Source organism: Rana temporaria, chromosome 12 (assembly GCF_905171775.1).
Source record: "Rana temporaria chromosome 12, aRanTem1.1, whole genome shotgun sequence".
In the NCBI taxonomy this organism is placed as follows: Eukaryota; Metazoa; Chordata; class Amphibia; order Anura; family Ranidae; genus Rana; species Rana temporaria.
Genome location: NC_053500.1, coordinates 51,279,854 through 51,307,735, shown reverse-complemented (window position 1 = coordinate 51,307,735; position 27,882 = coordinate 51,279,854). Strand labels below are relative to the sequence as shown.

Here is a 27,882-nt window from a genome sequence, read left to right as displayed (position 1 = left end):
GCTTGGCGACTCTAACCTCCATCCCCCTCCGCTATTCTCCGCAGCTTCGCAGTTTACTCATCCCAAATCACACCCTTCGCACATGACGTTAAAGAGACCGATTTTGATTGGTTATAAGTCCTGCCCATCAGAGCATCAGACAGCATTGTTTGCGTGGATTGGTTGAGTAGCACGTCCGTCTTCTCGTATCCTGTTGCTTATTGGTCGGTAGTCACGTCACTCCGCTAAGGGCAGAGGCTGAGTGGTCGGATACGGGAAGGCTGGTCTCGTCGAGTTTCGGTAACGGGCCCGTTATGATTTAATGTCGTCGTCAACTGGCAGGTGAGTTGTACGGCTTCCGGTACCGGCAGGGGAGGGTTAGCGGGCTGGAGAAGTTGGTGTGAAGCGGAGTTAGGGCGGGGCGGACTTTTGGGTGCTTCCGGTGGGGGTGGGCGGGACCGCTGTAAACAGGATGTTCCAGGTATTTACACTCCAAGGAGAGCAGAGGCTGCCTGGGGCCAAGAGCTGACACTCTACCTGGGGAGGGGGCAGGTAACACCCCCCTGAGGTTATGAAAACTTACTGAACACCTGTGTGGGTGAGGGGAGGGTCCCCTATGGATTGGATATCCCACAACTTTACACTTCATAACAAACCTTTTCACTCTGCCAGGCCTCCATATTTATTAACCACTTGTGGACCGCCCCATGTACATAATCTGCGGCAGGGCGCCCGCTCTGTGCCAGATCACCTACCTAGTACATGATCTGACACGTCCGGGTCTGCGATGCACGACCGCTCCTGCTGTAATCACACACAGCAGGAGCCCAGCGGCTGATACTGTGGATACGATGCCCGCCGGAATCTGACGATTACACTGTAAGCAACCAGAATGTTAACAAGGCAGATCGCCGTTCTGTCAGTAGGGTAGGCATGGATCCTGTGTTCCCTGCAAAGCAGAAACATGGAATCCATGCCTTCCCTTAGTGAAAGCACCTCCCACACAGTGAAAAAGCACTGGTTGGCATACAGGTAACCCTTTGATCACCCCTGATGTTAACCCCTTCCCAGCCAGTGTCACTAGTACAGTGACAGTGCATATTTTTTTCACTGATCACTGTATTTCCCTTTCACACGGGTCGGGTCTGTTTTGATGGACTCGGCTGGGATCACCCTGTTTTATCCCTACTGAGCACGTGGATGACAGGTCCGTCCCCACTCAGTCTGAAGATACGGACCTGCTTTCCTCTATGGCAGTGGTCATCAACTCCTGTCTTCAGGACCCAGTAACACGCAGGTCTTCAAACTACGGCCCTCCAGTTGTTCAGGAACTACAATTCCCATCATGCCTAGTCATGTCTGTGAATGCCAGTGTGTTACAATGCCTCATGGGATGTGTAGTTCTACAACAGCTGGAGGGCCGTAGTTTAAGGATCCCTGCACTAACAGGCCAGGTTTGCAAGATAACTGAAATACATCCCAGGTGATATCATTTTCTGCTCAGTGATTGCAGTATTCTAGACTGCATCTCCCCAAGGTAATACATAAAATCTGGCCTGTTAGTGGGTCCTGAGGACAGGGTTGATGATCACTGCTCTATGGGGAGAGCAGAATAAAACAGACAGCCGCACCATTCTTATCTCATCCACTGGACAGATGGCCAACGTATCGCCACCTGTCTGTTTTCAGCTGATTTTGTCGGATTGGATGTCAGCAGACACCCGTCTGCTGACATCTGTCTCCCCATAGGACAATGGGTGGCCCAATCAAGTCTGCTGAAAAACAGATGGGCGCACAAGATCGGTCCAATCGTGTGGAAAGGGGCCTCTGTGTCGCTGGTTCCCAAAAAAAGTGTCACCAAGCCTAGTTTCACATTGACGCCATTTGACCAAATCGCATGCCAAACCGGTGACGTGGAAACTTGGCTATACGCTACACGTAATCCATGTCCCTTTCAGCCTTTTGGTATAAAGCATCTTAGTAAACCCCTGTTTCCCATATATGTAAACAGACCTAGTCACCATCCTTAGCTCCACAGCTCAACTAACTGACTGATCCTGGGAGCAATCTTTATTCGTATAACAATAGAGCTTGGTTGCTTTACAATCAGCCAATCAAGCACAGGCATACATGGGGAGTTATACAAATCTCAACCAATGACTAGGGGAATCTTATAGGCATGTCTGGGCAGTGGCAGTGTATATGATTTCCCACCCCCTGTAGCTGCATGGCTGGTCTTGAAATCATGGACGCTGTCCCCTGACCATAACAATTTAAAGGGTCCCATTTTCATTGTTGTGAATCCTTATTCTGCATTGTTCAGAGAACAACGCATACCCGGATTATACTACCATTCCTGTGGATGGGAGATTATCTGCAGGGGCACGCCATGGTCTCCCAATGTGATGATCAGACACACAGAAAGACAAAAGCGCGCCCCCCCCCCCCCAATAATGTCTTTGCAGAGTAAACACACACCCCCAAACGATCGTCTGTGCATCACGCAGGGGCCCTTTGCTGGGGGACATATCCCCACTCTGCAAACACTTCTCTGCATCCTCAAGAAGCTTTCCACTACCAAAACAGGTTTCAACTGGCGACAGTCTGCCCCAGTCCGCTCTTTAGAGGGGTCTGCGAGAAAACTAACACTGGGACACATTGTGACAATACATATTGAATACATCTCAATAACATTTCCAAAACACCGGCGGCTATCGCCGGCAATGGCACCGTCCAAATTGGTGCGACACTGACTTTGTGGCGCCGATTCTCAAAAGTATTTTCTGGGCTACTTTTGGTGACTTTGGGTGCGATTTGTATAGACATCTGTGCAGAAACCCACACAGATGTCTTTGAAATCGCCCCCAAATTCGGACTGGCATGCGGGTATGGAATCGTGCGAGTTCAGATCGCTTGATCACGACCGGGCTCAGAAATTGAGGAGGGGGAGCTGCATACTGAAGGTTTTTTAACTTCATGCATAGAATGCATGATTATAAAATCCTTCAGCCTTTACAACCACTTTAAAATAGAGATAGATTGTTATCCAAATTGGGCCGATATTTAACACTGCCTGCATCTGTGTCAGCAAAGTGTGGAGAAGGGATGAGGAACGTGGGGTTCCTCCACACTCAGCAGAGCAGCGCCGCGTGTGTGAAACATTAAGGAGAGAGAGAGAAGAGAGCTGTCATTAGCGAGGTCTGATGTCGGGGTGGGCGGGACCCATCTATCCAACACCAGCCAATGGGATGAGATCTGGGCAGACCGCTACATGTATGTGGCCCCGCCCCTTTCAACGGCCCGATCATTGGCCGGATAGCAGCTGGGGCCTGCCCACCTCCGACATCACGCTGAATCTCTCTCCCTCCCCCCACCCACCCCTCCCCCCACACAGCTACATTATCGGCTGTGCCACCTGCCAATGAGTGCTAACTATTGCCATCCAGTGTCACCTGTTAGTGCCACCTGCCAAAAAAAAAAAAAAACGTGGTGGTATTTGATCACCTCTGGGGTTTTTTATTTTTTTGCGCAAAAAATAAAAAATGACAGAACATTTTGAAAAAAAAAAAAGTTTTTCTTTGTTTCTGTTATTTTATTTTTTTTGTAAGTAAGTACATTTTCTACTTCAATGTAGAGCTGCACGATTAATCGCGGAGAGAATCGCGATCTCGATTCTCCCCGCCTGCGATCTCCCCGCGGGATGACCCGCGATTCTTATGTGTCACCGCCATTCCACGTAACCAGCGTGGAACGCAAATGCCGCCGATATCGGAACAGACGTCAGCAGCCTGGGCTTCTCTCACAGTTCAATACAACTCTAGTGTGTATCCATCCAGTGGTTGCCGGCGGTACTGCTTCTGATGTATAAAAAAAACAGACCAGTGATATGTCTATATTGTTAAAGACCATATAACTCAGTGGTCTAAAAGTACCGGCCCGTGGGCCATTTGCGGCCCGCGGACCGGTTTTAAATGGCCCGCAGGCAGGGCGGGTGCCGCGGAAGTGTAGATCGAGGTGCATGAAGAGTAGCGCAGGAAGCGTCTGTCATAAGTTCACTTGTCTCTCATGTCACACTGCTACTTCCCGGCGGCCCCTCCTCTCTTCTCGTCCATCCCCATTTGCTTGTGACATCATCTGAGATGGACGAGAAGAGAGGGGGGGGGGCGCCGGGGAGTAGCAGCGTGACATGAGAGACAAGTGAACTTATGACAGACGCTACTCTGCCTTTGAAGAAAACAACAAGTAAATGCTGACCTGTGCCCTGGTGTGCTCCCATGTGCCCTGATGTGCTCCCATGTGCCCTGAGTGTGCCCTGATGTGCTCTCATGTGCCCTGATTGTGTCCTGATGTGCCCCATGTACCCTCATGTGCCCCAATGTGCCATGTGCTGGGCTTTGTACCCTGATGTGCTGGGCTTTGTACCCTGATGTGCGCTGTGCACTTGTGTGCTGTGCCCTGTGCCCTAATGTGCTGTACCCTGATGGTGAGTGGTCAGTGTGTAGTGTAGTGGTCAGGGTTAATAATGCGTTCGCTGACACCAGTACTGTTTTTGAAGTTTGAAAGTTTGCATGCGGCCCCCCATGGGATATGGAAACTTGTCTTGTGGCCCTCAGGTAATTTGAGTTTGAGACCCCTGATATAACTCCTATGAAAAAAGCAGAATCAAAGTTTGATTCTGCTTTTTTCAAAGGAGTTATATGGTCTTTAACATTATAGACATATCACTGGTCTGTTTTTTATATATTCGTATTTTCAAATAAATCACAGGTTTATTTATTTGGGGGGGGGGGGGTTCTGGCAATCAATTTTTGAGAATCGTGATCTTTAGTCTAAGCAAAAGAATCGCGATTCTCATTTTGACCAGAATCGTGCAGCTCTACTTCAATGGTGGACACGGATGGGCACTGATAGGTGGCACTGATAGACACTGGATGGCACTTATGGGTGGCATTGCTGGGCATCATTGATTTGCGGTCTTTCACAATGGTGCCAATCAGTGCCCATTTGTGGGCACATATTTGGCATTAATTTGCATATGTGGATGGCCATGTGGGATGTACCTGGCCATCCACATGCTTAGGACTTTCCTGGTGGACATCCGTGGGGGGGCTGCGCTGATAAACAATCAGCGCAAACCCCCCCCTGTCAGGAGAGCCGCCGATCGGCTCTCCTCGTGTCTGTCAGACACGAGTGAGGAAGAGCCAATCAACGGCTCTTCCTGTTTACATCGTGATCAGCTGTGATTGGACACGGCTGATCACGTGGTAAAGAGTCTCCACCGGAAGCTCTTTACCGAGATTGGAGATGCAAGGTGTCAGACTGACACCCCGCATCACCGATTGCCACTCTGAGCGCCCCCACGGCCGCGCCAGCATGTTATCATGCTGGACGTCAATAGACGTCCAGTCAGGATAACAGAACCACTTCCCGGATGTCTATTGACCGGGCGGGAAGTGGTTAAAAATAGATATTTAAAGCATAAGTTCATGTTTGTAAAAATAAATAAATGCATATCTTTTTACTTATAAAAACAATTTGCATTTATTTTTTCATTGCACCTGTGATCAGCAGATCGCTGGTGCAATCTGTGTGATCATGCCTCATACGGACAGTCAGTCACTGAATGACAGGAAACATCAATGAACTGCTCAGTGGATAGCGAAGAGGTAAGTGTATTTTATTGCAGACAGGCAAAGGAGCTCTTCTTTTTTATATTTATATATATATATATATATATATATATATATATATATATATATATTCTATGTAGTTCCACTTTATATAAAAAAAATTTTTTTTGCATTTGAGTGGGAACTATGATTGGTGGGTGATGTGTGCAATGCTCTGGCACCTGCAGACATTTGGGCCTGTGTGAATAAGGTCTAAATATGGGTGTAATATGAAATGTGGTCAGAAAGGTGGAGTTGGCTGAAACATGCAGCATTAGACCTATGGTATAGATTAGTTTCCCTTTTTCTTGGTGCTCTGTCATAGGGAGGCTTCCTGCCCTAGGTCATCAAGCCTCACTGACCATAAACCAAGCAAGAGTAGAGCTGTTACCCTAGGATTCTCACTTTTGATTTGGACTAGCACATTCCTGCACTCTAACCCAGAGTCCATAGACTACACAGGAGCATGGTTAATGAAAGGTCAAAGTTTTTTTGGTCTGTAAAAATAAATCCACTCCATTGATGGGTGTCCCACTTTTGGGGATGCGGCTGAGTTGTGTAAAGCTCGGGGTAATTAATTCCATCACTAGTGTAATCGCCAAACCTCCAGCACCGAGACTTACAGTTGTGTCTTATACAATGATGATAGCAGGCTTACTCTCCCACCTTATCCATTCAGAAAGGGATTTGTAGGCAAGGCATTCTGTGATGGGATGAGGGGTGATCTTGCCATTCATCCGTCCTCTAGCCACCTGATCAATATCAGCCTGAGGGGAAGTAAAGGGGGCCATTTTCGGGTCTGTGGCGCTAGTACCCGCAGGCAGGAATGGCATCAGTGAGGGGGACTCGGGTCAGTAAAATTCGCTTCACCAGATATGAAAAATAATCACTTGGCAGAATGGGTTAGAGAGGAGTGGGATGGAGATGACATTTGTCAGGAGTTGGTCTTTAAATAGGTGTTTATGGGTTGGTGCTGTGATGTGCTTCTCTGTGGCAGCGTGTTATGTATAGTGGAGTATATAACTTTGCAGATTGCTTGTGCCTGGAGTTACTCCTAATGTGGACAAAGGTTGGATTACATGACATTTAGAATTCTTGGCTAGTGGTTTCCAGGAAGTTTTATAGCCGGAAAACAAGTCCAGTTGGCAAAGCAGCAAACTATAACCTAGTTTAAGGTTTTACATTTTCGTCAATCCAGCCTCAAACAGAGCTCAACTTTCACTGGTATATTTAAAGCAGTAGTAAACGCAAAATAAAAAATGAAAATTGGTACCCTGCAGGGTAATGTTATAATGTGCTAGTATATACCACAGTGGCGCGCTATCACTGCGGACAGGGCATCCATCTTCATGTGCTCTTCCTTCCAGCTTTTCTTGCTCTGGCCATTTTTGAATCGTCACAATCGCGGCACGGCGCTCTGAATATACAGTGGAACCTCGGATTATGAGCATAATCTGTTCCAGGAGAATGCTCGTAATCCAAAGTACCCGCATAACAAAGCGAGTTTCCCCATTGAAGTCAGGGGAAACTAAAATAATTTGTTCCGCATTGACTTTAATGGCATGCAATACTGCATGTGGCCAGAGGTGGGGCGACAGAGGGCCTCGGAAACGGCCGGAAAGGCATGGAAAGCAATGGAGTATTTCCTGCGATTGTCGCCGTTCGGCTCAGGCGCCTCCTCACCTCAGGCCAAACGCGGTACTGCACACCGCTTTGGCCTGAATCCTGCTAATTTTGCAAGACAACCCTCGAAAACTGAGTTAGGATTTTTTAAAATGCAGTCCTCGTATTGCAAAACGCTCGTTACTCGCAATCCGAGGTTCCACTGTACAGCACGAGAGTCCTTTCACACTGGAGCCGTGCGCTGGCAGGACGTGGAAAAGTCCAGCAATCAGTTTCATTGAGGTGCTTTAGGAGCAGTGTATACACTGCCCCTGCCTATTAAAATCAATGAGCAGCACCGGCGCTTTAATAGTCAAATTGTGACTTCTCTCCCTCACTTCTACAAAATCCCCCCCCCCCCTCCCCCGAAGTGCCCCATCCAAGGTTTTAGAAAGATACAAGTGTTCTAGGTAGAAATAAGTTTAGCTGGACAGGATGGAGCTTCCAAGTGGTCCATTTGGGGGGAGAAATGGGGGACAATGTCGCAGAGCAAAGAAATGTAAAGCTTTCAAAATTCGTTCCGATCAATTTGTGTTCACTCCTTTCCCTGTCTTACATTTAACTCCTTTTGGGGCAGAAATGTTTGATGGGAGGAAGGAGGTTAAAGAAATGCCTTTTATTTTTGGAGGTCTCCCTACCAGTTATCTCATTGGTTACCCCTTTATGGCTTCAGACTCCATTCTCTGGTTTTCAGGGATTTTCCTCAGCATGGCACAGGTAACCCATCTCCACACCCTACTGTGCACCCCCCATGCTCCCACCATCCAGTTATTTAGACGTCGCTGATCCCTAACCCCTCCTTCCCAAGGAGTTTGGGTGTGACGATAATATGGGCATAACTATGTTACACGAGCCAGCACCCTAATGGGACACTGATGACAATATTTTGATGTACAGCAGTGCACATACTGCTGCAATGTGTCTCTAGGTGATGTACATCAGATACCCTGGCAGAGATCCCCTGAGGCAATGAGCAGCGATCAGTCATGCACTGGCTAAAGGGGAGACGACTGCTACTATGTGTTTGTTTTTTATTCTTTTTTAGATAACCCATAGTACTCTGGGAATCCCTTGTCCTGCATTAAAAAGAGAAGTATGGATTTGGGGGTTATTGCAGTTTTATACTTGCCTAGTAGGGCTGCACGATTCTGGTCAAAATTAGAATCCCGATTCTTTTGCTTAGACAAAAGATCACGATTCTCAAGAATTTAATGCCAGAACCCCCCCCCCCCCCCAATTTTTTTTTATAAATAAACCTGTGATTTATCTGAAAATATGAATATATAAAAAAAGAGACCAGTGATATGTCTATAATGTTAAAGATCATATAACTCCTATGAAAAAAGCAGAATAAAACTTTGATTCTGATTTTTTCATAGGAGTTATATGGTCTTTAACATTATAGACATATCACTGGTCTCTTTTTTTATAGATCAGAAGCAGTACTGCCAGCAACCATTGGGTGGCGCATGGATACACACAGTTGTACAGAACTGTGAGAAGGTTTAATACATCCGAAGCAGTACCGCCGGCAACCACTGGGTGGCGCATGGTACAAACTACTGTTGTGAGAGAAGCTCAGGCATCTATCCAGCGGCGCAGGCTGCTGACGTCGGTTTCGATATCGGCGGCATTTGCGTTCCACGCTGGTTACGTGGAACCAGCGGTGAACACAGAAGAATCAAGGGTCATCCCACGGGGAGATCGCGGGCGGGGAGAATCGAGATCGCGATTCTCTCCACGATTAATCGTGCAGCTCTATTACCTAGGTGGATCTGCATCTGTCCTCCGGCATCTCTGCACTGAGAGCCTAGCCACCGAACACCGCCGATGGCTCGGTTCTCTCGACTGCCCGAGCAAAGAGCTGCTGTCAATCAGCAGCTCTCTACAATCACTGGAGCGCTGAGCTGCGGAGGGGCGGGGAGCGGCTCGCTGAGACGGGATCGGTCCAGGCACCTGGTGGATCCAGACTCCCGGTGGATCCAGACTCCCAGAGTCAGGATGATGCGATGCCTGGACTTATATTGGCGTCACCAACAGAGAGTGGAGTTCAGCCTGCTCTATGCTGAAACTGGGTCATAGGAATGGAAAACAAATTGCCATGACCCATAGGAGAAGTACTGCCAAATGAGCCCAGGCTGGACTTCTCCTTTAATTGTTTACTTGTACAAAATACATGCATGTAAATACAGTAGTTGAAGAGATGAAATCCCCCCCCCCCCCATTTAGGGTTTAGATCTACTTTAGGATCACTCTGCAAAATTTGATGGGTGAAAGTAATGGACTAGTGATTTCTTTGGGCCTTAGTGTTGGAGTCATCCTTTCATTTTAAACTTTCAGCACAAAGTAGCAAGTTGAATTTCATTGGTTGCTTTAGTCAGCTGATGTGTTTGTACAGCAATTAAAGTGTCTGGAATATAACTTTTTTTTTTTCCCCTTGATTTGGACTTGCATAGATTCAGTATGTAAGATGACCTTGTGAAGAAGATAATGAGATGAGCCTGCAGAAAGACTGTATTTACTCACCCACCTCTTGAGAATACAGCAAAGGTAAAATCTTAACATATATTTTTATTTCCTAAATGCATGCCATTTCGAGGATTACAAAGCTGTATGTAATCTTTGTTTCATTTAGTATAAGAGCTGGTTCCCACTAGATGAGGTGCAAATTGCAACCTGTTAATGCAAACTGATTGCGGAGTGTATGTTAACACCCTGCAATCAATTTTCAAAACGCAGCGCGATTTTCAGAATCGGATCACATGGTTGTGAACGCCCATGCAATCCAATTCCGGTGCGTACAAAAAATGGTTCTGCACGAGTTTGGTCCGAATGTGATGCAAATTTAGCCATACGTTTTGTATGGCTGAATTTGCATCGCACAGACATCGCATGTTATCTGCACAGAAATGTGGTGCGAATTACATGCAATGTCTGTCATTGCACTAGTGTGAACCAGCCCTGAAACTCGACCTGTCCTTTTTTTTTTTTTTTCTTTCCTCATTGGATAGTTTTGGAGTTAAAGCAGCATGGAGTGGCTCACAGCAGGGGTCTGGTGCGTCCCTGTTCACCGTTTCGGGTCCGTTTTCAGCCCCAATTTGTGCCTGAATTTGGACCTGAAATGGTCCAGAAGATGCACAGGACTCCTGTGCAAATTGCACGGGAGCCACTCTGGAGATATGTGAACCGGATCCATAGAGAGCTGGTCACAGTCTCCTGACATGCAAATTGGATGTGAGGAAACCCTCATCCACCTATCATGTATACAGAAAGTAAGGCAAGATCTGCCAAATGGGTTAATGATGCAAATTTTGGTATCACTGTTTACGTGCTTGAATAGTTTATTTTTAAACGAATAATTTATTTTTATGTGTTTTTGAGTTAATAATTTTTTATTTATTTTTCTCATAAAGACCGTAATGTAACTTTGCTTTCAGGTCAGCATGACGGCAACCGCTGCAGTAAGTCCCAGTGAATACCTACAACCAGCTGCCTCGACTTCCCAGGTTTGTTGATTTTGTAGAAGTGATGATCATACAATGGAATCCATAGTATTCTCGGCATATAGTGTAGACAGTGCATATCAAACGGTAAACAGGATTTTTTCTGCTTTTTCAAAAAACCTATTTGCCTGCTTGATGTTACGATTAGAGGAATAAATTAGATTGGTGTCGGCTTCAACCAACACCGAGACTCCTAAAATTTCACTTAAACTGAAAATGCTGTCACACTAAGCCCCCGTACACACGACCAAACATGTATGCTGAAACATGCATTTAAAAGGCAGGCCCGCCCACGTCGCCGCGGACACGCCCTGCCTACGCGCGAACTTCTGTACGATGGTTAGTACAGCCATCGTACAGAAGTCCCCGGGCAGACATGTACGGTGAAAACGGTCTGACGGACCGGTTTCATCGTACATGTTTACCCATGTGTACCCGGCCTTACAGTCATTTGGTTCTGGGGTTTGGCGAACCTCTTTTTTCACCTCTGTGGTTTTGATCACAATATTAGCAGGTAACGGCTTCCGTTCTTCTTTTTTTTTTTTTTTTTGTAAGGGGAAGTTCCACTTTAAGGCCTCCTTTCTCTGCTCCTATTTGTGAAACTGAGCTTTTTTTTGGGGAGGAGAGCGGGCATGCTCCCACTTTTGCTCCAATTGCCTGGGCGATTAAAAGTGGAAGTTCTCCTCCCTCCTGAAGTCTTCTGGGACACATGACAGGTTCTAGAAGACTTCCAGGCCAGTCACAGAACGCAGCGTCGCTCGTGCATTTACAGCCGTCTGTAAAGCTGCAAGCTGTCACAGCCGGCTGCCCATTGTAAAGATGCCGGTGAGGGAGGGCATTTGGCTGGGATGAGCACACCACTGGATCGTAGGACATGTGAGTGACTGTTTATTAAAAGCTGCTGACTTTTAATTTTCAGTTAAAGCGGAGGTCCACCCTAAAAAAAAAAATAGGCAAAAAGGCTACAAAAAAATAGTTTTTTTTTTCTTTTTTATACTTACCAGAAGTGGCTGTTACTAGGCAGATCGTACAAATCTGCCACTTCCTCGTCCGGTGGTCTTCTTTCTTATCCTCCTCACACTGCCTCCTGGGAAATGGGGAGCGGTGTCTTCTGGGACCGTGTGTGTGTCCCATGAGACATCCGCCCATTCACATTGCGCGAGTTGAGCGAGCGGCGCTGTAGGAAACCAAAGCCACAACGCTTCACTTCCTAATTTCCCTCACCGAGGATGGCGGCGGGGCAGTCGAGACCCGAGCGATTGCTCGGCTTCGGCTGCCGACATCGCAGAGCACCCTGCTCCTTACTAAAAGTCAGCAGCTACAGTGTTTGTAGCTGCTAACTTTTACATTTTTATGTTTTTTTTTAACGCCTGACCTCCGCTTTAAGCACCATCACACCTATGCAGTTTGCATGTTCAAGGTGCATTTTGCATTGTTCCTTTTTTTTTTTCATATACACATTTTTGATCCATTGAAGTCTATGGAACCAAAAAGAAGTCCCTGGCCCTTTCCATAAAATGCACAGTTGTGAACTACATTTATAAGAAATCATGTTAAATGGACTGTTGTGTGTTTCTGAAAACCTGAAAATTCACACAAAAAATGTATAGGTGTGAACAAGGCCTTAAAAGGGTTGTAAACCCCTGCCGTTTTTCACCTTAATGCATTTTATGTACTGCAGCAGTCCACCCCCAAGTCCCCCTTTAGGCTGGATTCACATCTATGCATTTTTAGATTTGCACTACGGTCCATTTAACATGGTTTCCTATGGAACACGATCTGTAGTGCAAAAAGCACTAAAAATGCCATAGGTGTGAATCCAGCCTTATACTTACCTGGGCCCCGTAATTCCCATGACAGGAACGAGCACACCAGCTCCAGTCGGTGTCTCGTGTCCTGATTCGATAGATTGGTAGCAGAGCAGCCATTTTGTCTCCCGCTGCTGTCAATTAAATCCGATGACCCGGGGGGCGGAGCCGAGTCCTGCTGTCTGTGTCTATGGACGCAGCAGCAGGACACGGGAGTGTGCCCGCACGGGTGTCCAGTTGGATCGCTTTTCCAGCGGGACACTGGAAGAGGAGGAGCCAGGAGCACCGCGGAGGGACCCCAGAAGAGGAGGATGGGGGACCACTCTGTGCAAAACCAACTGCAAAGCGGAGTATGGTGTGTGTGTGTGTGTGTGTGTGTGTGTGTGTGTGTGTGTATATATACATATACATACACACACACACACACACACTTTGACTAATTTGCTTGGAATCTAGGAGCCAGCTAAAAAAGTTAGGAGCCAGAAAACGCGCCCCGTCCCGCCAAGCTCACATGCAGAAGCGAACGCATACGTGAGTAGCGCCTGTATATGTAAACGGTGTTCAAAACACACATGTGAAGTATCACCGCGATTGGTAGAGCGAGAGCGATAATTCTAGCCCTAGACCTCCTCTGTAACTCAAAACATGCAACCTGTAGAATTTTTTAAATGTCACCTATGGAGATTTTAAAAGGTAAATGTTTGACGCCATTCCACGAGCGGACGCAATTTTGAAGCGTGACATGTTGGCTATCAATTTACTTAGTGTAACATTATCTTTCACAATATAAAAAAAAAATTGGGTTAACTTAACTGTTGTCTTATTTTTATATTTTAAAAAAAAAGTGTATTTTTTCCCAAAAAAGTGCACTTGTAAGACCGCTGCGCAAATATGGTGTGACAGAAAGTATTGCAATGACCGCCATTTTATTCCCTAGGCTGTTAGAATACAAAATATATAATGTTTGGGGGTTCTAATTAGAGGATAGAAGATGGCAGTGAAAACGCTGGGGAAGCTCCATTAGAATTGCTGGTTTACTTGTCATGCCAACGGCCACCACAAGATGGCGCCAGATCACAGAAGGAAACTTAGGCCTGCAGAAGGCTGCAAAGCCGCTACCTCAATTACTGGCCGGAGCGGCCCGCCGTGATCGATCACGGCGGGGGAGGTGGGGGCGCTGAGGAGACACAGGATGAGGCACGGAGGCACAGGTAATTGAGGCCGCGTACACACGATCGGATATCTGATGGAATCTAATCCGATGGATTTTTTCTTGGATATCTGATGAAGCTGACTTTCATCAGTCTTGCCTACACACCATCAGTCAAAAATACAACCGTGCCAAAACAGCAAGCATGCGTCGACTTGATTCTGAGCAGGCGTGGATTTTTGACCGATGGACTTCCACACAGACTATAGTTTTTTTTTTTTTTATCCATAGGAAAAATTTAAAACCTGTTCTATTTTTTTTTTCACTGATGGGAAAACAAACCGATGGGGCCCACACACGATCGGTTTGTCCAATGAAAACGGTCCATCGGTCTGTTTTCATCGGACAAACCGATCGTGTGTACAGGGCTTAAAGGTTCAGTTTATTAAAAAAAAAAAAAAAAAAAAAGTCATACTTGCCTCCCAATGTGCAGTTCGTTTTGCACAGAGTGACCCCGATCGTCCTATTCTGGGGTCCCACAGCGGCTCTCCCTTGCAATAGATAACCCCCTGTGGGAAGCTCTTCCAGGGGGTTACCTTGCGGTACCTATGACTCGGCCCCGGCGCCCGCATCATTGGATTTGATTGACAGCAGCGGGAGCCAATGGCCGCGCTGCTATCAATCTTTCCAATGAAGAGCCGAAAAGTCGTGAAGAGAGTGACGCGGGATCGCAGCCACAGAAATTCGGGGGGCCGGACGCTGCAAGGTGTTTTTTTCACCCTAATGCATTAAACACATGAAGGGCTACAACCCCTTTAAAGCGGGGGTTCACCCTAAAAAAAAAAAAATTCTAACATTACATCCAGCTCACTACCGACATTGTCAGTATGCCGTTTTTTTTTTTTGCTGTACATACCTTGTAAAGCTATTTTCTTAGCCGGCTTCCGGATAGTGCCTCACGCGGGTGTGGGCGTTCCTATGTCGCAGTTAGTGATTGACATGATGACAAACACTACCCCCCGTCGCATAAGGAGCGTCACGAGTTGCCGAAAGAAGCCGAACGTTGAGTCGGTGCTATACGGCGCCTGCGCACCGACGTTCGGCAACTCGTGACGCTCCTTATGCAACGGGGGGGGGGGGGGGGTAGTGTTTGTCATCATGTCAATCACTAACTGCTGCATAGGAACGCCCACTACCCGGAAGCCGGCTAAGAAAATAGCTTTACAAGTTATGTACAGCAAAAAAAAAAAAAAAACGGCGTACTGACAATGTCGGTAGTGAGCTGGATGTAATGTCAGAAATTTGTTTTTAGGGTGAACCCCCGCTTTATTTGTGTGTTTGTGTATGTGTGCTGCTACTGTCTTCTTTGGCATGACCACATAATGTAAATTTAGCTCCCAAGCACGTGATGCCAGCCCTGCCTACTTGATTTATGATGGATTAAAAGAACACAGACCTCTTCATCTCCATAACCTCTCCTTGTGTACAGACAGAGTGTGTGAAGTTGTCAGCTCACAATATTTTTGCAAAATGAACAGTGCTTTCTTGCACTTTCAAGCCGAGATAACATAATTCTTTTAATGGAATTTGTAACTAACTGTACTATTTTATCTTTCAGGATACACAGCCTTCTCCCTTGGCTCTCCTTGCAGCCACATGCAGCAAGATTGGACCCCCTGCAGTGGAATCGGCTGAGACTCCTCCTGTACAATCACGACCAGCCCGCAAAAGACTCATACCTATAAAGCCTGCACCATTGCCAGCGAGCCCAGGGAAGACTGCCTTGGGCATTTTCTCTGCTAAAGGAAATGTCATCCAGATTCCACAGCTCAGCTCATCCAATGGGCAGCTCTTCTTCACCATCCAGAACCCTGTGAGCAAAGCTGGCCGTTACCAAAATGTGCAATCCACCAACCCAGGAATTCCACAGAATATGGGAACTCAGTTCCAGATTGTCAGTTCCACTGATGGTGGGGCAACTCTTCAGCTTGCTCCCGTCTCCAACTCCACCAAACACGTACCCATAAAGCCTGCTCCTCCACAAAAGCCCAACAACATAATGAAAGTGACTGGAACTTCTGGCAACAGCCTGACCTTGGCATTGCCTCTTAATAGTCTACAAGACTGTTCCAATGAAGCAAGCTCTCAGCTTCTTCCAAGCAAACAGTGCAAAAAGGCACGCAAGAAACAATTTCAAACAGCACTAACACCTAGCTCCCCATCCCAGGAGCAGGTAGAGACTGTTGTGATAGAGACAACAGCAGACAACATCTTGCAAGCGGGTAACAATTTGGTGATTGTCCAGAGCCCAGGCACAGGGCAGCCGACCCTACTTCAGCTGGTACAGCCCAAGACGGACAATCAGATGGTGCAAATACCCCAACAGGCACTGAGGGTGGTCCAAGCAGCATCAGCCACTCTGCCAGCCGTGCCACAAAAAGTACAAAATGTCCATAATAGCGAGATTGTACCCACACAGGTACTAATGCATACAAATGATGGCATACTGTATTGAGATTTTGTTTCTCTCCCCACCCCCCAGTTGCTTGTTCTTGGGGGACACAAGAGTATATACTGACCTTTTTGGCAAGCAGTCGGGTGTCCTTTTTTGCTCTCTTGTCAACCATTTTCTTGTAGAAAAATGTAATCAATTTTAACTGATCCTTTTTATGTTGTTGCCACTTAACCCCCTAAGAATCATGCAATGTATGTATTGCGATTTCTAATTTTTAGAGATCAGGAAAATGTTTAGAAAGGATTTAGGTTTGGTCGGTCCTTCCCATTTCATTGACTGACTGATTCATGCACCTAAACTTTGGAGTTATATCCAACTTGTTTTGGCTTTTTGGTGTTGAGTGTTTTTTAGCAGTAGATGCTTTTCGTATGATAGGATTGTGAGAAATGCTCTGCAATATATTTATTTTTTGTGAGGATGGTCTTGGTGTTAGACAAGTTCTTCTTCTATATCCTTCACCTTAGTTGTGGCAGTGGCAAAAGTAGACCTCCTCTGCAGTGGCGGGGCGTCCATAGAGGGCGCAGGGACGCCGCCCCCTCTCGCTCCTGCACCGCCACTGAAAACCAATACATGGATTCATGCATTACATGAATCTATGAATTGTCGCCGCTGATGCTGCCGCCCACTATTCAGATGGCTGGCCCCCTGGCGAGCGCCGGCCATCTGAATAACGGCAGCTGGTTGGTTGTGGAAGTGTCTATCAGAGCCAGCGGTTCTGATAGGCTTTCAGATTACAGCCTGAGGGCTGTAATTGGCTTCCAAATAGTTAACCAGGGGACGCAAGGGGTGTGCGTTCCTTGGTTAACACTGACACGCATCTCAGCCAATCGGTTTCACCGGATCTAGTTACCGGTAACCTGATTGGCTGAAGCGATATCAAGGGCGGGACTACTTCGAGGGATCTGGCGGCATTTTAGGGGCAAACTGGCGGCAATTGATGGGCACAGTGGCGACAATGGCATGCCACAGTGGCTGCATTTGGCATGGCACAGTGGCGATCATTGATGGGCACAGTGGCTGCGTTTGATGGCATGGCACAGTGGCGACAATTTTATGGCACAGTGGTGGCAATTGATGGGCACAGTAAGGCTGCAATTGATGGGTTTTTTTTCGTTTGTTTGCGCCCCCCCCCAAAAAATTTTGAGCACCAGCCGCCACTGCTCCTCTGTAACTTAAAACATGTAACCACTAAAAAAATTTAAAGCGTCGCCTATGGGGATTTTTAAGTACCGAAGTTTGGCGCCATTCCACGAGCGTGTGCAATTTTTGAAGCATGACATGTTGGGTATCTATTCGTCGTAACTTCATCTTTCATATTTATGCAAATAAATTGGGCTAACTTTACTGTTTTTTATGCAAAAAAAAAAGACGCCCCAAAAAAATGTGTTTGAAAAATTGCTGCGCAAATACAGTGTGAGATAAAAAGTTGTAATGACCGCCATTGTATTCTCTAGGGTCTCTGCTAAAAAAACATATATAGTGTTTGGGGGAATCTATGTAATTTTCTAGCAAAACAATTATGATTTTTACATGTAGGAGCGAAGTGTCAGAATTGTTTGGAAGTGGTTAAAAGTGTAGACTAGTCGGTGGTCACTAGGGGTGTAACGGATCGTCACCGATCCGTGATCCGAACGGGCCACCCCGTTCGGATCGGCACACCCCGCGATCCGCGGAGCGCTCCGGAGCCTAGGCCTAGGAAAGTCCCCGGCTTCGGCCTAGCTCCGGAGCGGCGGCCAGTCTGCTTGCCAGAGCCCAGCGTGACACGCCTCCCCGGGGAGGCGTGTCACGCTGTGCACTGGGCTCTAGCAAGCTGAATGGGAATGTTAGCAGTGAAGCACTGGTGTGAGAGGAGGGGGGGGAAAGGGGGAAAAAAGAGCACAATAGCAATTCACAGGGGTGGATTAAAGAGGAAGCAGGTGAGGCTGTTTGGGACTTAAAGTACAATCTTGATGTTTTTACAGCAAAAAAAAAAAAAAAAAATATATATATATATATATATATATATATATATATATATTTTGCTGTAAAAACATCAAGATTGTACTTTAAGTCCCAAACAGCCTCACCTGCTTCCTCTTTAATCCACCCCTGTGAATTGCTATTGTGCTCTTTTTTCGGATCAGCAAAAAAAAAAAAGGTTCCTTTTTTTAATTGGTCCAAAAAAAAATATATTATTTTTTATATATATATATATATATATATATATATATATATATATATATATATATATATATATATATATATATATATATATATATATATATATATATATATATATAATTTTTTTTTTTTTTTTTGGACCAATGAAAAAACGGACCCCTTTTTTTTTTTTTTTGCTGATCCGAAAATGATCCGATCCGTGACTCCTGATCCGAGGATCGATCCGATCCGTGAGTTTTTTGATCCGTTGCACCCCTAGTGGTCACTGTAGCCAATCAGACTTTACTATTCCAATTAGAACTTGTATTATCCAGGAAAGCTAAAAATACACCCTTTCACCAGAATACTTTGTGATGCTCTTTTATACACGGCCAATCCGCTGTCCACTTGTTTCATTGGCACAGAATCCAGATGTGTTAACAGGTAATCAGTCTGTGCCAGTGCTGACTTGTCTCCTTGTGCAAAAGTTCTTCTGGAGCCTCATGCCGCGTACACATGACCGTTTTAATGTCATGGAAAAAACAACGTTTTTCTGGACGTGATTCTTGTCAAGCCTGCCTTGCCTACACACGATAGTGAAAACAAAAATGCTCGAGCAAAGCGCGGTGACGTACAACACATACGATGACACTATAAAGGGGAGGTTCCATTCGGATGGCGCCACCCTTTGGGCGGCTTTTGCTGATTTCCTGTTAGTAAAAGACGATTCGCGCTTTTCAGTCTGTTACAGCGAGACGAATGTGCTATCTCCATTACAAACGCTAGTTTTACCAGAACGAGTGCTCCCGTCTCATAACTTGCTTCTGAGCATGCGCGTATTTTTCACGTCGTTAAAGCCTACACACGACCGCTTTTCACGACGTGAAAAATTAGAGCATGTTCTAAATTTTAATGGCCTTTTTTCACGTCATGAAAAATGCTCAAACCCACACACAATCGTTTTTAATGACCAATTTAAAAAAATTGCATTTTTCACGTCATGAAAAACGGTCGTGTACGCGGCATAAGAGGATTCTGCCGTTGGACGCTTTTTAGGAAGTATCAATTGACAGCGGCTAGGACACCAAGAAGGGACCCTTTTCTGCAATGAAGTAGATAGTAGATTTGAGACTCGGCGGGGGAATATTTATTAAAACTGGAGAGTGCAGAATGTGGTGCAGCTGTGCATGGTAGCCAATCAGCTTCTAACCTCAGCTTGTTCACTTAAGGTTTGACAATGCAACCTCTAAGCCGATTGGTTTCTATGCAGAACTGCACCAAATTTTGCATGCTATGGTATTCGTATTGGTATTGTCACGTGACCACAGATCGGGGGATGTAATTGGGGCTTTCTGCCTAGGATTTTTTTATTTTTTAACCCAAAAGGTATTGCCTGGAGTTCAGCTTTAGATTACCCATAAACCAAATAGTAAAGTTAACGTTCTCAGTGACGGATATAAAATTTATTTTGTATTTATCCAATACATTCCTTTAACCACTTAAAGGTAAAAAAAAAAAAAAACACGTATGCGTGTGTGTGTGTGTATGTATGTATGTATGTATGTATGTGTGTGTATATGTATATGTATGTATGTATATATATATATATATATATATATATATATATATATATATATATACAATTTTTTTTTTTTAGCAGAGACCCTAGAGAATACAATGACGGTCATTGCGACATTTTTAATCTCGCACAGTATTTGCGCAGGAATTCCTCAAGCACGTTTTTTTTTTGGGGGGGGGGGTTCATGCCTTAAAAAAACAGTAAAGTTAGCCCAATTTTTTTGGCATAATGTGAAAGATGAAGTTATGCCGAGTAAATAAATACCTAACATGTCGCACTTCAAAATTGCAGACACTCGTGGAATGGCGCCAAATTTCGGGACTTAAATATCCCCATAGGCGACGCTTTATTTTTTTTTTCTACTAGTTACATGTAGGGCTGCAACTAACAATTATTTTCATCATCGATTAGTTGGCCGATTATTGTTTCGATTAATCGGATAATAGCCTTAAAAAAAAAAAAAAAAAATGCATTTTTAAAATGTTTTGGGCCAATTTTGTTGGGCAAATTACAAAACACAAATTGCCGCAAAAACACATTACATGCTCTTCTGCAGCTTCTCTATTGCAGTATATTGAACCAAAAAAAAAAAAAAATGGCACCGTTTTGTGTTAAAAAGTCCTAGCCCTTTCCAAATACGCAGCAGCCGAAAAAAAATCATGGACGTGAACGGGTCCCATAGGAAAACATGTAAATGAACTGTAGTGTGTTTCTGCAAAAAGCACCAAAAAACAGAGGTGTGACCCCAGACCTGAGATGTTTAGTAACATAATGGGGTTAAAAAAATCCAAAATAAGTACAAAAAGAGCAAATAATCGCTACTGTAAGGGGTTCATTTTTTTACTGTGGGACAGTGAAAGTAATATTTACAGTAGCGATTTGCTTTTTTGTACTATAAAGGGCTAATTTTAGTTTTTTTAACCCAATTATGTTACTGGCCGATTAATCGATTATGAAAATTGTAATAGATTAATTTCATAATTGATTAGTTGTTTCGGCCCTAGTTACATGTTTTGAGTTGCAGAGGAGGTCTAGGGATAGAATTATTGCTCTCACTCTAACGTTTGTGGTGACACCTCACGTGTGGTTTGAACACCGTTTTCATATGTGGGCGGGACTTGCGTATGCGTTCGGTTCTGCGTGCGAGCACACAGGGAAAATAATTGTTAATTTTACTTAATTTTTTTTATTTTGACACTTTAAAAAAAATTTAAAAAAATGTGATCACTTTTTTTTTTTTTTCTTCCTATTACAAGGAATGTAAACATCCCTTGTAATAGGAATATGGCATGACAGGACCTCTTTACAGTGAGATATAGGGTCAATCCCCTCGCAATGAGCCGCTGACTGCAGCAGCGCATTCGCAAGGGGTTTCCTCGGCTAAAGGCCCGGCGGCCGCCGGGCCCTTGCCGGAAAGAAGTCTCGCGCGCATGCACGGGAGTGACAACATCGCCGCTCCAGCCAATCACAGCGCTGGAGCGGCGATACCCAGGAGACAGGCTCAGGCAAGATGACATCTCCCTCGGCGTGGACCAGGTAAGTTCCAAGTTAAGTATTTCATAATGAGCTAGTATGCAGTGCTATATCAGGGAACACACAATCAATGACAGCGCCACTGTGAAGAACGAGGAAGCTGTGTTTACACACAGCTCTCCCCGTTCTTCACCCCTGGGGACCGATCGCGGGACTCCGGCTGCGATCGGGTCGGCGGTCACGGAGCTTCGGACCGGGCGGCGCGCCCGCGACCCACGTCTGGGCACTTAAAGAGGACTTACAGGTACGTGCTTGTGCCCAGCCGTGTCATTCTGCTGACGTATATGTGCAGGAGGCGGTCCTTAAGTGGTTAAAGTAGTTTCTGTACTACTTTTTGCAGTTTTATTTTTTTTCTCCATTAACGGCTGTGCAGAAACCTGCACAGATGTCAGTGAAGTTGCAGCCGGGAGTGAAATCGGAACTGACCTTGCGCAGCTTCATTCCCGCAGCTCAGTGTGAACCTGGGCTTGGTAGTCTCCCTCCTGCTTTTCCTGATCCTTGCGGATCTTTCCCGATCTGGCCTTGTTCCAGTGTCAGTCTGCACTTGGTCACCTCTGGTATCTGTGACCCTCATCAGCCCCAGCTGCTTGGTTTTGAGTACATGAAGCCTTGGCTCAATGTGGGGGAGATTTACTGAATCTGGTGCAGCTGTGCATGGTAGTCAATCGGCTTCTAACCTCGGCTTGTTTAATTATGCTTTGCCTGGAAGCTGATTGGATTCTGTGCAGAGCTGCACCAGATTTTGCAGGCTTACGTTTCAGTAAATCTCCCACTTTGGGCCTAGTTGTTCTCTGCTATGCTTCATTGCATAGCAGAGTAAAGTCCCACTGTTATAGTGGTCTCTGCCCACTGGTGACGCTGCCTCAACGAATGTACCACCAAATGGGCTGATTTCCCAGTTGGGACTCCATTCTATTCGTTTTGAATCACCATATCTCATATAGTTGTTCACCCGTTATTGGCTCAGTTTTGCATCCATGTCAGAATGGATTAAAAAAAAGTCACTCGATCTCAAGGTCAAACCCTCATACCCTGGAGCTTTTATAACAAATGTCTAACGCATTGCTTTACAGCTGCTGTCTACAACTAGGCTTGGGTCTCCCGTGGGCTTTTTGTCTGATAATGCAAAGAACAGTTTGGCTTTTTGCCTGGCACATTAAAGCGTGGTACACGCAATAGGATTTTCCACGGACAAAGCGTAGGACTTTTGGCCGAAGGGCAATGGCCAGGAATTTGTCTTGCATACAAACGGCACACAATTATTTGGCCAACAAACGCAAAACGATGTGTTTTTTCTGCTCTTTAGCACCACCCTTTGGGCAACTTCTGCTAATGTTGTGTTATAGTGGGCATTGCTTCTGAGCATGTGTGTTTGTACTTTGGAGTTTTGTCCAATGGACTTGTGTACACACGATCGGATAATCCGACAACACACATTTGTTGTGGGAAAATTTTAAAGCATGCTATCCCACATTTTGTTGGCAGAAAATCCGACAGCAATTGTCTGATGCTTCGTACAAACGGTCTGATTTTCCAACAACAGCCTGTCATCGCACAATTCCCGTTGGATAATCCGATCGTGTGTACGGGCCTTAAGAATAACATTTAATTCACCTCCTTTAGGAGTAGACATCGCTTTAGTTTTGTGCTTTGACAAGATCCTTTGACCCCATTGGTGGTCTGAGTGTACACCTACCTACGTGCAGAAGGTCTGTAGATAAGGCAGAACCACTTTTTTTAAAATCTGCTTCTATAGCAGTTCTTCCTAGACGATGATGGTCTTATCCCCCATCAAAGCGGTAGATCTAGAAGTAAAAAAAAAAAATCCCCTGTCTTATCTCTTCAACCCTCTGCTTGAAGGTTGGGATTGGGTCTGCTATTCTTCTTGCATGCAGTTGTTTTTTTCTCATCGTAAAAGGACCATTTGAATGGTGTGTTTTTTTTATTTATTTTTTTCTGATAGGGCAAACATGTATACTTTAAGTGGTTGTAAAGGCTCAAGATTTTTGACCTAATGCATTAAGGTAACAAAAAAACTTCTGACTGCAGCTCCCCAGTCCCCCTTATACTTACCTGAGGCCAGTCTCAACCCTGCATTGTGCACGAGAGCAGCAGCTCTCGTGGTTCTCTCTCTCTCCATTGGCTCCCACAGCAGCTGGAGTTATTGACTCCTGCGGCTATCAATCACAGGCTGTGAGCCAATGAAGAGAGAGCAGGGGTTGGCGCCAAGCCACACTCTGTGTATGAAGAGGCTTGGTATTGGGGGCAGAGGGGAAGGAGCAAGAGCTGCCGACAGGGGACCCAAAAAGAAGTGGATTGGGGCTGCTCTGTGCAAAACCATTACGCAAAGCAGGTAAGTAAAACATGTTTTGTTTTTTAACCACTTGATCTCTGGAAGATTTAACCGCCCAAACCCCCCCCCCCTTAATGACCAGGCCATTTTTTGCGATCCAGCACTGCGTTACTTTAACTGGCAATTGCGCGGTCGTGCGACGGTGTACTCAAACAAAATTTGTCCCCCCCCCCCCACACTAATATCGAATTTCTTCATAAATTTAGGCCAATATGTATTTTGGTATTGCGGGACTGTGATCATGTGGTGGACAGTCCGACACTAACTGACACTTTTTGGGGACCAGTGCCACTACTACAGTGACCAGTGCTAAAAAAAAAAAATGCACGAACATCACAATACTGCCTGTTTGAGCATATATCTTTTCAGCGTTTTTTTGTTTTTTTTTTTGTGTGTGTATTTTTGCACGTTCACGCAATTTCTTTTTCGCACGCAAATTAATCTCGCATTCACAATATTAATGGCCATTTGTGCACGATTGCGCGCATGAGGCGTAAATTACTGACCAAAAATGCATATATTTTTTTTTCTGAAGAATACACAGCGCTTGTTTACGCGCCTGTGCGCATACATAAGCACATTACAATCAATGGGCTGTATTTTTGCTCAGTTAAAAAAAAAAAAGCTGTACTGCACTTTTTCAAGCTGCAAGAGGCCTTAAAGCGGCTTTACAGGTTTGTGTTTTTTAAATGACAAATATGTTATACTTTCCTCTTCTGAGCAAGGGTTTTGCACAGAGCAACCCCAATCTTCTTCTTTTGGGATCCCTCAGAGGCACTCCTGGTTCCTCCTCTTCTCAAGTGCCCCCACGGAGAGCTGCATTCCATGGTGACACTCATGCGGGCGCTCGCCAGAGTCCTGCTGCTGCATCCATTGACACAGACAGCAGGACTCGGCCCTGCCCCCTGGCTACCGTGTCACTGGCTTTGATTGACATTGGCTGCTGCTACTGTCAATCTATCCAATGAGGACCAGAGACGGCTGCTGGGGTCATCCCTGTCGATGGAACGTTTGGGTTCAGGTAAGAAAAAGGGGGGCTCAGCTTTTTCACCCTAAAGGTTCGTGTGGGGGGGAGGAGTCCTGCGTCATTGGATTTGATTGACGGCAGTGGGAACCAATGGCTGCGTTATTGTCAATCTACCCAAACGGGACCCGAGACACCGGCTGGAGCTGGTGTGCTCGTCCATGTCGCTGGAAAGACTGGGTTCAGGTAAGTAAAAGGGGGGGCAGCTTTAACTGTGTGTCTAATCAGTGTTTTACTACATTGTGGGAGGTACTTTCACTAGGGGAAGTGTTGGACTTTATTCCCTGCATTGCAGGAACACAGGATCAATGCATTCCCTCCTGTCAGAACGGCAGTCGCCATTCTGCCTGATGATCGCTGGTCCCGGCAGACGGCAAGTCTGCGGTACCAGCTGATCGGTCACGCCCGGAACAGTCAGATCACATATATGTACGTGATTTAGTGCAGAGGTGCTGCCCTGTAGTGGTAAAAATAAAAACGCCCTTTTAGAATTATTTTAATTTTCTCTATTTTCTTTTTATATCTTTTTGAGACTTTTACATGATTTAGTTTTTGTCCCTTGTCTTTATCTTGTATATTTCTTGTGTGCCCCTAGTTTTGTAATACATTTTTATTACCTCTTCTTCTCTTTTAACAGATCTACTTCCGCACATCTACAGGAGAACTACAACCATTGCTAACTCAAGATGTTCCCTCTATGCCTCAGCCCAGAGCTTCGGGAGGGACCAGTACCCTTGCAACCCAATCTGGCATACCTGGCAAGAAGAACATCCATCGCAAAGAGCGGTCTTTACCCAAACTAGCTCCAGCAGGGAGCGTCATTAATCTGAATACAGCACAGCTGGCAGCCACTGCCCAGGCAATACAAACTATTAGCATCAATGGAGTCTCGGTGCAAGGGGTGCCTGTTACCATCACCAATGCTTCAGGTGTATATCCCAGTATGATTATGTAACATGATATAAGAGTTGTACAGTTAGGCAAATAAAGTAAGATTTAAGATTCATTTAATTTGCTTTTCTTTTTTTTTTGTCACATAAACCAACCCACTCCTGTGTTTGTGTGTCTACTTAGGGCAACCACAGCTCAGTGTCCAGAATGTATCCAGTAATAACGTGGCCATCAGTGGTCTCAGCCCTACCCAGATACAGCTGCAAATGGAACAGGCCTTGTCTGGGGAAATTCAGCCGGGAGTGAAGAGGAGGAGGGTTGCCTGTACATGTCCGAACTGCAAGGACGGGGAGAAGGGGTGAGAGTGAGCAGGATGCAGGGCTGATATAAAGTGCTGGGCCTGGGTGGGGGAGGCTTGGTTGAAACGTGGGGCAGATGTTATTGGCTGAAGAGAGACACTGTCACTCTCAGCAGGTGGGGACCTCCCGGCAGGAAGAGGCACGTATGTCACGTTCCTGAGTGCGGCAGAACGTTTCGCAAGACGTCACTCTTGAGGGCCCATGTCCGTCTACACACAGGGGAGCGGCCATTTGTGTGCAACTGGGGATTCTGTACAAAGAGGTTCACCCGCAGTGACGAGCTGCAGAGGCACGCGCGCACGCACACAGGTGTGTGAGACATGAATGCACAAAATGCACATGTAACTGGCCCACAGGTATGACATGTATTGATTTTTTTTTTTTTACTCTGCTGTCCCTGTACAGGTGACAAGCGCTTCGAATGTCCTCATTGTCAGAAGAGGTTTACACGCAGCGACCACGTCAGCAAGCACTTCAAGACACACCTTGTGCCAAAGAAGCTGTGAGGCTTAGTGGAAAACGCACCCTAACTATGTAGGACCCTGAACACGATGCTATTGTGCTCCAGATGGGAACCCCATGGAGAAATGCAGGGGCCAGAGTATAGTAGCATTGTTTGTGTGGAATACTAGCCTGAAGTTCCTGGTAGTAACCAGTACAATTCTATAGCAGCCTATGTATTGCTGAAGTGTGCTACAGTGTTTAACAGTCATATGGAGTTTCCTACTGGGAACAAAGTGTGGCCGTGTGACTATAAAGGCACTTTCTACCTGGTAAAATGTAAGGGTAATGTATTTGCCAGCACATCATATGCTGACAGGCTTGAAGGGAGAGGGTGTGTTTACCGACACCAGTCTGTTGGCTGGACCAGAACATTCCCACTTTTATACTGCTCCTGCAGGAAGGTGCCTTATTACCTCCCCTCTTCCAGTAACCCTGAGCATAAAAGCTTAATTATACTTCCACTAATATGCTTTTCACGCTGTTTTGGGGATGCGGCCGTGCTGCACGCACATCCACTCTGCCAGTTCAGGAGTTTTACCCCCTGTAGACTTGTCCCTACCGGGCATTTGCACCAGAAGAGTTCTTGTTCCTTTCTCTCTGTACAGTGTGCACTACACATGTTGTATTTACAATGTTGGCTTTCACAAGGCTTTTAATTTAAATAAAAAAAGAAAGGCAATTTACCATTTTTGTGCCGTGAGATGAAGAGGTGTTTTTTTTTTTTTCCTTTACTAAAATTTTAAAGGGTAACTCCACTTTCGTGGCAAAAGAACAAATAAAAAATATATAGCATATACAGTTGCAACACAAGTCATATTGTAATTGAATGTTATTAAAAATGACCTTTCCTTTTCAATCTGCAGCTCTAATTTTATGTAAAATGCAATATGGCTACCTGGAGGTTTATACAGAATGCCCCCCAGAAACCTTTCCTGCTTGTGTGATTGGCTCACTGATTTCGCCAGAAGTCTGCACTAAGATACAAGTCCGATATCGGGCATCCCCTGCAACAAAAATTCAATTTCAACCACCTGCTAACTGGGCACTTAAACCCCATTCCTGCCAAGGCCAATTTTCAGTTTTCAGAGCTGCCACTCTTTTTAGCCTCGTACACACGATCGGATTTTCCAACAACAAATGTGTGATGGAAGGGTTTTGTCAGGAAATACGTCTGTCTGTATTCTCCATCAGACCATTGTTGTCGGGTTTTCTGT

The 27,882-nt window shown here is 45.5% G+C and overlaps 1 protein-coding gene across 3 annotated transcripts; it reads left to right on the top strand.

The window, feature by feature from the left end:
- Window positions 1-138: 138 nt before the first annotated feature.
- SP2 (Sp2 transcription factor) lies at window positions 139-27,357 on the top strand. 3 transcript variants are annotated; one of them, XM_040331673.1, is made up of 8 exons: window positions 139-321; window positions 9,767-9,860; window positions 10,748-10,816; window positions 15,390-16,250; window positions 25,552-25,843; window positions 25,989-26,163; window positions 26,280-26,473; window positions 26,570-27,357. In XM_040331673.1, the coding sequence occupies exons 3-8, from the start codon at window positions 10,754-10,756 to the stop codon at window positions 26,668-26,670; spliced, it is 1,686 nt and encodes a 561-aa protein (XP_040187607.1). In that variant the 5' UTR covers window positions 139-321; window positions 9,767-9,860; window positions 10,748-10,753; the 3' UTR covers window positions 26,671-27,357. The 3 variants fall into 3 exon arrangements, with proteins under 3 accessions (XP_040187607.1, XP_040187605.1, XP_040187606.1); XM_040331671.1 differs by having other exon boundaries at window positions 26,277-26,473; XM_040331672.1 differs by lacking the exon at window positions 139-321 and adding an exon at window positions 454-531 and having other exon boundaries at window positions 26,277-26,473.
- Window positions 27,358-27,882: the final 525 nt, after the last annotated feature.